Below are 9,922 nucleotides of genomic sequence, written 5' to 3'. Positions count from 1 at the left end.
CCGCTTGTGAGCGCACGGCTATTTCCACTGGCCGACAAACAAACTGAAACTTAAACCGGAGCAGCAGGAGTGACGGAGGCCCTCTGGATGGGTCCAGCCCCCACCTGATTTCTAGCCCTTATCTCGCACGAAAAACACCAGTCACACTTTCTGGACGATGAGCTCGGGGCAGGATCAAGGTTGCTTCTTCCTGACTCTTATCTCTGTCAACATATAGACCCCCCCTCCACCACCACCATCCCTCTGCTCCTAACTCCTCTCTCTGTCCTTCATTCAGATTTTACCCCTCCTCCTCCTCCTCTACCCCTAACTCCCTCGTCTTCCGCCCTTCCGGATGGCCAAACTCAATGACACAGCAGAGAGCAGAAAGGGAAGAGGACACAAGGTAGACAGCTGCAAGCTAACATGTTATCATTGGAGCCAAGTTACACACACACACACACACACACACACACACACACACAGGCCTGCAGTTAGCTTTGGAAGCATCTGTTTTAAAAGAGATGGCAAAAAGAGATGGCTGAAACTGAATCAATAAAGCTAAAACAAGAAGGAAAGCTAAAATAGGCAGAACACTAGACTAGCTACAAGGAGCAAAACAGCCAAACGAAGAAAAATGCTTGCTGAAAGCTAAATGTAGCAGAGAAACTAACTAAAAGTAGCAAAAGGTTAACCTCAAACTAAAACTAGGAAAAAGCTAGCTTAAAGCTAAAAGGAGCAAAATGCTATCTACATGTGGCAACATGCTAGCTAGAAGCTAAAAGTTGCAGAAGGAGACGTAAATACAGAGCAGGTATGTATGCTAAAGTGAAAACAACAATCTTTCTGAAGGACTGAAGAGATCTCGGTGTATTTATAAGGGAAAATATTTGTAAATAAAGTTGAATGTTTTGAAAAGCATAAAAGTTACAAAAACTAAAAGTCAACGAATGAGCTGAACATTTTGATATCTGAACAGCTAAAACAGCACGAAGTAAGCATAAGTAGATAGACTGCAAAAAACATTTAAACACAAAAACAGGACAATGGTGTGATTTCTGAATCTGCATTCACTCCATACAAGGAGACAATCCGACGTATAAAACATGCTGATGTGGTTGATCCGATTGTCCTCCATGAAAATACAGCAGTTTGCATGCATGCAAAACAAGCCTGTCCACGTGTGCGAGCTTCGGCCGAGGTCCCTGGCTTTTTACTAAAGCTAATAAAAAGACTTTCTCACGATGTCCACTGCCCAGGGTGCTGTAAAACAATCTGATTGGATACCTGTGGGAGCCTGGGATTGCCATAGCAGTGGCCCCGTCGCTAACTACTCGGGATGCATGCAGGGAGCGAAGAAGGTCATATTCTCCCGCTCTGACATTCTCAGATGTACCGAAACAAGGCCCCGCTCAGATCCTTTTCCCCGCGCGGGCCTTAAAAATGTCCCGTTCCCACTGAAGCGTACCGCTATTGTCTGAAGAACAAGTGTTTGCTGACAAGTCCATTACACTTTATTGAGAGATTATGAAAGGTGGCATTCACATTTTTTTTTTCTTCCCCCCACCCCGCTGTCTCCTCACATCTCCTTCTTTCATTTTCGCTCTGGCTCTCTCCGGCCATCTCTTTCTAAACAGGCCAGCAGACAAAGTGTTCAGTCAAGCCTTCTAATCGCCAGCTCACATGGGTGAGTGGAGTCCCAACTTTTCCCGTCTGCCCCAGTCCACGCTGCATTTTTTTCCCCCCTTTTCTCGTCCGCTCCTCCTTTCATTTTCTTTCAGGCAGCAGTAAAACATACGGAGGGGGGGGTTTAAAATCACAGTTTTACTTATAAGGCGAATAAGGCGTGAAAGACAAGAATTTTACACAAGTGGATGTAAAACCAACAGGCCTGAAATGCTAATTATCCCACGATTTAACTGCGTGCCCGAATACCAGCGTAAAAAAAAAAAAAAAAAAAAAAAAACATTTCTGTGATGCAGACAGGTTCTATTTTCAGCCTGGGCCAAAAAGAAGGGGAGTTTTGTCAGCTCTCCAGCAGGCTGAGGGGGGGATTCAAGACCTCCACCTTAGGATTCAGGCTTATTTCTCCAGCAAACATGATTGCTGCAGCCTTACTGGCCTGGGGACACTTAAAAACAGGAGCTTAGATCTGTTCAGTCAGGAAACTACACAAAAAAAAGAAAAGCGTCGAACTCCAAAACACCTGCCGCCCAGTCTAATGAACTTTGTGTGTGCTCTTATATGTATGCTTAAAAAACAGACTTCAGCACGAATCAAAGAGCTGCCCAAAAATCATTTGGTGCATTTGCTGTTTTCCTTTGCGAGGCGGAGCCACGGCATGAAAACAAACAGAACATTGAGCCCCGCTCCATCCAAACCTGCACCTTGTAGCCAGGCTCCGATAATAAACAAGGAATACCTCCTGCTCAGCAGGAATGCACTGTGGGATTGCTGGCCGTCCGTGATACAGCTTTGGTCTCACGTGTCCAAACAGTCCAAGTATTCGCTCGTCCTGCGCAGGGAGTGTTGTTCTCAGTTATGAGTGCCTGCAATCGCCAGGGAGAACTGATTCGGCACGGAAACTGCCATTTTGGAAAGGCACGCTCAGGAAACGGGAGTCGCGCCACCACGCCGACCTGAGCGGTCACACGTGGACGCCCACAGCTGATAATTAGGGACGTTTTACATTAGAAGCAGCACCTGAAATGACGCTGGAAGCATGACTCAGAGGCCGACAGGGAGAGAGCTCAGCCAGGCGCAAGACAGAGGGGGGCTTCATGCTGTTAATTTCTTCCAACCCATTAGGCCTCCCAATGCTCGTTTTCAGGCCGTCCTGCTCACCGTCAGCGGCACGGCCACACACTTTAACGTCTGCGGCAACTCAATCACGGCCTGTGGAGCGCGCCCTCCGCCAATGTATGCGGGCTCGCCTCCCTCCGCAGCCATGACGATGACACCGTCACACTCTCATGCGCGCACACACCCGTCTTTCCATTCATGCAAATGCGCACTTCTGGCACAGGTTTTTTTTTTGTTAAAGGAAACAAAAATACACTGGATTACAGCGGGACAATGGGCAAAGGCAGGTCACCACGGCAACAAGCAGAGAGGGGCTGGAGCAGGGGTTGGTGTGCATGGATTGGGATGGTGTCTGAAGTACTGATTTTGGAGTGGGGGGGGCTGTTACAGGAGCAACTGTTGCATTTAATTAGTTAATACTGAAGAGTCTGAATGTTACTCAAAAACACTCCTAATCCACCCTAAGTGTAGTTTCCTCAAAGGTAAGCCAAAATATCACGCATTATGGATACTTCTGAAATATCCGCAGCCCCTCGGTGATGTGTTGCCCTTTTAATCGTCACTTTTGCTCCTCGCTATTTGAGCACTGCACCCTCCGCCCCGCCCTTTTCTCTGCCCTTCAACCTCTTCTGAGATCCCCTCCCTTTCTCTCCACGGGGGGTCACTTCTTCCCTTTCAGGCCCCTGCCATCTCTCCCTTCTCGTCCTCTCTCCTTCATTATTTTTTTGTTCTCTCTCTCTCTACCCCCCCTCTCTTTCCCTGGCCACTCATCTGTCTCCACAGCATGCGCTTGTGCCTTTCACCACATTTTATTCAACGCAGCAACAGAGGGACAAACGCAGAGGCCGAGAACGCCACAGTCGGATTGGAAACGAGCAAAAGCGGGAGTCAAACTAGGAAACTAAGCAGCAGATTTGACACAACAATGACCACTTAGGGCTGCTTTTCATAGCTCTTTTACCTATGTTTTGTTTTTCTATTTTCACTTTTTAAATCTCAATCCTTCTCCTCACTTCGTTATATTTTAGATTAAAAAAAGAAGGATAAGACAGGGTTTTTTTTGGTAAAATGTACAAAGAAACGTTTTATGGGAAAGCAAAGTCCCACCAACAGGACGGGGGCTTCAGATTAATATAATCTATCACTGGTATTGTGCTGTGACTCCAGGCTCGAGGCTGCTGGTCCTCAGGGTGAAGTTTCCCCATCCGAGGGGGTACACACGCGAAAACTGCGAGCAATTTGATCAAACCAACATGAAGATTTGATTTATTTTCTTCAGCATCGACTCCGAGGCAGCCACAACACCACAAGTAGCCAGTAAGAGCCGTACAAGTGGCGAACACCCAACAGCTGAGGCATCAGCGTAAATAAAAGTTACGAATAAGCCGTTAAAGGAACGGTGCAGGGCTCTTGAAGTGGGTTTCGGTGGAAAACAGCATCTTACCTGTCGCGGACAGCTGTTTGAGCAATCTCGGTTTGGAGAAACAGACTTTAAGTCCGACCAGACAATCTAACAGCTAGTCCGACCGGGCTAAGATCAAAGTGGATCGGCGCCATCTTAAAACGACTCCAGTTCCATGAGTTTCATAGCATTTCATACAAACGCTCTTTTACACACTTTTACACAGCCGTCAATTTCTTAACAGTTATTCCAACAGAAATATTAAGATATTTTTGCAGGAGGTGCCTCAGGCTGCACCAGAAGTGTTACAGCTAGCTGGTGCTAAATTCTAGGTAAATAACCAAGTATTGGAAAACTGGTGTACATAATAGTGTTTGCATTTGATATTATTATTATTATTATTATTATTTGAGTTGCTTTAAACAGCAGCAATTCATTTTGGTCTTGGGCCGGTCGTATTAGCCCTTAGCTCGTCAAACTGAGGTCGTTAAAAAAAGCCATCTACAGCAGGTAAGAAAGTCTGAACTATCACTTCAAAATAACTTACAGCTTTCTACACCAGCTAAAAAATAAAAAAAAGTTACAACAATGTTAGCTCGCCTGGTCAGCTAAAACGACTGCAGGCTAATTGCCAAAACTAGCAGGAAAACGCTAAAAACATTTGATTCGTTAGCAAACAGTTGACTTAAAGGAATAGCTGATGGAAAAACAGTAGAAATGGTTGTCCTTTATTATCAAAATGATAAGCAACAAGCAATTAAACACCGACAGAGTTCCACCGGTGTTAGCAGTGACAGAAAAATCAGACAAAAGTTTACCTTTCCAAACTGATCAAAGTATTGCTTCACATCTTCAATGGTGGTATTGACTGACAAGCCTCCAACAAAGATCTTCTTTGTCCTGGTGACCAGCTAGGAACAAGAAGAAAGAAGAGGACATTTTTCATCGTTAATAACATTAAATATGTGGCAGATGCACGTGAAAGAGACTCTGCGTTGGTGTATCGACTCTTGAGGCTCATTTGAAGCTGATTCTGCTGATTTTACGTTGTGTCTGCAGGTGAGCGGTGTCTGTGGCCGAAGTGGATATGAGAGCACGGGTGTGTTTCTGTGTGAGCTCAGTGGGCAGCACAGGGGTCAGGGGTCAGGGGTCAGAATACAGGGTCACGGTCTCAGGCTGAACAAGTGAAATGCAGCTCCTTTAAAGTCACGTGGCCGACTCTTATCCCGGCCAACCAGAGCTGAGGGATTAGGGGTGATATCTGCCTTCATCGCCTCGCCGTTAACCCCTCGTGGGTGCACTCACCTTAGGCTGAGCTCGCCTGGGGAACGCCACCTTGGGGTCAATCTGCAAGAGAGAGATTTAATGGGGGTTAGAAAAGTTGAACAAGCAAACGTAAATTTAAAGGCTGATTGATTTGTTTAAAAATCAGCAGAAAAAAGATGAACTGATTCTACTTCCTGTCTGGGGTTGCTATTTATCTTTTTATTTTATTGTGGACTTATAATTTATGTTTAGGCCTCATTACCTCCCACTGTGTTACAACCCAATAACAAAAACTTCAAATTAAATTAAACAGCGCTTTGAAGAAAAAGAGCTGTATAAAAAGCTTAAGCAACCCTAATGGCAAAAAGTCTCAATAACCAAGTTTTACAGATAAAACGTGTCAAAATTCTTGTGTTTTCAAGTAAGAAACAACATTTCTCATCTCCAGAATGTCTATATTTCATTTAGCTTAATTAAAAAGCTTTCATGTGTATCTTCTTCTTGTGTAAAGCGCATCTATAAATTATTGTGGTTTACCAACTAGGAGTTAGAAAAAAAAAAAAAAAAAAAGTCTCAGAGTCTGAATCTATGTGAAGGACTGCTACAAGTCCAGAAATAGAGCATATGCTAATCTGCAAATATGAAAAGTAGACACTTATTTATGCGAGCCCTCCCAGATCCAAACACAACAGCCCAAACAGACGGGCAGAAGGACCAAATTTCACGACGAGACAGCAGCACATACTTTCTCTGAAAACGTACGAGACACAACTAAACGCATCTCCGAACACAAACTAGACAGCCTGGAATCTAAAATAAGCGCTTAATATTCTGAATACATTTAAGATGGGTGTGTATTTTCTTCTTCTTTTTTTTTTTTCTAAATCTCACAAATCCTGACAACCCCCCATTTTGGATTAGTCAGATTTGACTGTATCCACATTTCTTCCCGCTGGAATGTCTCAGCAGTGGTCAAGGTTACAGATAAAATTAGAAATAAATGAGTTCTGAAAGAGCTGGCCTTTAATAATGCTAAATATGCAAAGCCCGGCTTGGCATTTTAAATTTGTGTGGAATCTTGTGTTATTCACACTCAAGCTAACAAGAGAGACAATTTTAGGTCACAGGACCTTGTAGTGTCTTATAGTCTTAGAGTTTCCATCTATGTTGTAATAATTGGATGCGTGAAGCAAAGCCCCTTGGGTCCCACACAGCCTCTACAGGACGTATTGAACGGCTATTGGCATCTGAGAAGAGCCTATCAAAAAGCCAAACATAATTACATATAATGTGGACAATACGCACATTACTAAAGAGGACGCCATTCGATTTAAAAGAAGGAATCCTTCCATTTCTCATCGGAGATAATTGCCTGCTCCTGGTGACAAATGAACTGGAAAATACGTCCTACGAGGGGCCTTTGGGTGCCTCGGCAGCGCCGTGTAACTAAGATGCAGCTGCGGCGCCCTTGGAAGGAATTACGGAAGGACTTCACACCTTGAAGTGGGACGCAAAGATGAGAGGAGTCATGTCACCTCCAGCTGGTCCGAGCACAAAGACAAAGGTGACAAGGACGCACGAAGCGACTAACGGCAACAAGAGAGCAACAAGGAAGGGGCTGACACAAAAAAAAACTGTCAATGCAGCGTTTCTTACGGGATCTGCACTAATTGGGGCAAGTTGAACAATTTAGGGCTGATTTACTGGGATCCAAAAATGCATCTCATGTTTTACTTGTGCAAATCTCGGGACCCATATATATATCTATAAATTAAAAACTGAATGGAAAATAAAAGCTAAAAATCGAAGAACACCAAAAATAAAGTCACAGCAAGATCAAATAAATACAAAAAGACAGTAATGATTATGCATTTATTCCAGTGCTAAGTTGGCAGCAGGTTCCCGGTCGTGTTTGACCTGAAAGTCCTGAGCTGGTCCAGCCTCTGGGGTTCCGCTCAGCCCACCTGCCTTTAAATTGTTCGACGTGACTGGAGGTCCGGAGCTGACTGCGTGGTCGGCAGAGACAAGCCACGAGCTGACAGTGACGACGACCGGAAACCGAATCGCATTTGACACAAAACTGCAGTCACGTAAACGGTAAATATTTCCGGAGAATACCACACACACACACACAGGCGCAAACGCCATTAACGGCTTTCTTGTACATTTAGCGCCATGTGGTGATTTAAAAAATGAGTTTTTGGTAAATCGGTCCGTGTTGGATCGGTGAATTGTGTGCTTGGAGAACCATCTGACTCTCAGCACATGTTCAATGTATTATTTGTTTAATTATTTGGTCAATTAAATCCTCAACAAAGCAAAACACATCTTACTGTTCTGATCAGACATGTTCTTTTGATCCGACTAAAATACTACCAGCATCGCTGACACGTTGTACTACTAGAAGTACTCTAAGAAAACACCCTTAAGTAGTGATGTTACCAACTAAACTAGGTTAATGAAAAATCTGTAGTAGTGCTACTATGGCTAGTCATGCCATGCTGTTAAAAAAAATCATTCCACTTGAGAGAGAGAGAGAGAGAAAAAAAACATAAAATATTATAATTTCTACATCTAGCTGTTCTCAGAGGGGGCGATATTAAATGAGAGCTAAAGCATCTATCAGAGTGGCAGATTAGCCTCGGGGTAGAGAGACAGGGCCACAAAGCAAAAGGTGAAATGACTTAGCCAGGTCACTGTTCCCAACACTCAGAAATAGCTCTTCAGAGGCTTGATATTTGAAAAGAACGTTGACTGTGGTGAAAATGTAACTACTAGCGAGAAAAATACTAGGAAGAGAGGAGGAGGAGGAGGAGGAGGAGGAGGAGGGGGTTGTCGTTCGGAGCCTGACAGAGAAGAGTTACAACCGAGTGTTTGTGAAATGGTCTGACTAACATCCTGCTTCATGACATCCAATCTCCGCTCAATCTACGCAGCAAAGTGACAGCAGAGCCTAAATTATGATTTTAGTGGTTTAGCTGCTCAGGACTACGCTAATCTACGGCTAATAGTCACCTCGCTTGGCACGGAGCGTCCACCAGAGTTACAAACTGGAAAACAAACATAATAATTCAAATTAAAAAGAAAGTCAAGTCAACTCAGACCAGAGTGGGAGGCAGAGGGATAGTTCAGATCTTTTTTTTTTTTTTTTTTGCGTGAGCTGATGTAAAACGTTTGAGACTTCCTCAGAAACCCCACCGTAAAACAATTTTATGAACCTTTACACTGCCATCGGTGTTGCATGTTTTTGGGGGGTTATTGGAGCAAATCTAATGTGATATTCCAGCAGGAAGTGCCCCAACCCCCCATGGTTGCACTGGAAGTGCTACAGCCAGCTGCTGCTGCCAGTGTTTACAATTGCTTTAAGAAGGCAGCAACCCATTTTGGTCTCGGCTCCACTCGGGCTAGCTGTTAGCTCGTCAGTCCAGCCAGAAATAAATTCACTTTCTCCAAACTGAGGCGATTCAAGGAGCCATCCACAACGGGTAAGATAATAACTGCTCAAACATTTCCACAGGACCCCACCTCTAAAGATCTGAACTATCTTTTTTTTTTTAAGCAGAGAAAAAAGCACAGGGGGGGAGAAAAAAAAAGAGAAGGGGATTCATTTAGAAAACAGAGACAGCCCATGAGAAAGTGGGCCTGTCCAGTCGGAGCAGAGCAGTGGGGCCGTCCCAGCAGGCAGCCCCTCTGATTTCATTAATTAACAGGACAAAGAGTACAAAACAGATGGGCCCACAGAGGAACTGGGCTCCCGTGCTACTCCACACAGGCATACATACATCTACGCACACGCGACTATCCGCAGAATGTAGCACATTTGCACACGGTGACATATACGTGTAATTAAACCAGCAACAACACGGACTCGTACGAACGGTGACGCGCCTCTCCAAAATAGTCTCGAATGCAGACATGTTAAAGGCTCTGACACGTATCAGCCTGCCAAGACATTTTGTGACTAAATGGCAAACACCCTCACTAATAAAAAGGCACCACAGGCTGCCCCATTATGGCAGCATAATCACAAAAAGCTAAACAAAAAGCTATAAACACAAGCAGAGACACACAAAAAAAAAAAAAAAGGGAGAGAAAAAAGCGGGACTTGGCGTGTCGATACTGCCCACACAGAGTGAGGGAAGAGACTGGGTTTGGGCTCGGGCCAGCAGGGTCGACCTGCACAGATGAACAACGGCACAGTAATTAGTTAACGAAGCGCGCTAATGAGGACCTCTGACCCGGACCTATCCCTAACCCCCCCCGGAAACCTGCGCACGTCCAACCCGAGCGGAGGTTTTGCACACGCAGCAACGTCGAGACTACCCAATGACCCGGCGTTAGGAGCGGGTCCGAGCTCCAGCCACGGCTCTGCAGCCCGATCCAGTTTGTTTCCTCCAATCCGATTAGTTGCTTTTCAGATCCATACTAATTACAGCACAGGAGCAGCCCCCCCTCCCCCCCCCTTCGTATGCT

At 44.9% G+C, this 9,922-nt stretch overlaps 1 protein-coding gene across 1 annotated transcript in view; it reads right to left on the bottom strand.

Moving 5' to 3' along the window:
- The window catches only part of LOC108239862 (RNA-binding protein Musashi homolog 1), a 23,524-nt gene that overhangs the window by 9,462 nt on the left and 4,140 nt on the right, over nucleotides 1–9,922 (bottom strand). Inside the window, exons 4-5 of the mRNA XM_017422860.3 lie at nucleotides 5,489–5,530; nucleotides 5,002–5,094 (exon numbers count right to left, since the gene is read on the bottom strand). Of these exons, the coding sequence (XP_017278349.1) occupies nucleotides 5,002–5,094; nucleotides 5,489–5,530 (135 nt within the window). The remainder of the gene's footprint in view (nucleotides 1–5,001; nucleotides 5,095–5,488; nucleotides 5,531–9,922) is intronic.

Source organism: Kryptolebias marmoratus, linkage group LG4, assembly GCF_001649575.2.
Source record: "Kryptolebias marmoratus isolate JLee-2015 linkage group LG4, ASM164957v2, whole genome shotgun sequence".
NCBI classification, from domain to species: Eukaryota; Metazoa; Chordata; class Actinopteri; order Cyprinodontiformes; family Rivulidae; genus Kryptolebias; species Kryptolebias marmoratus.
This window is presented reverse-complemented; position numbering and strand designations above follow the sequence as displayed.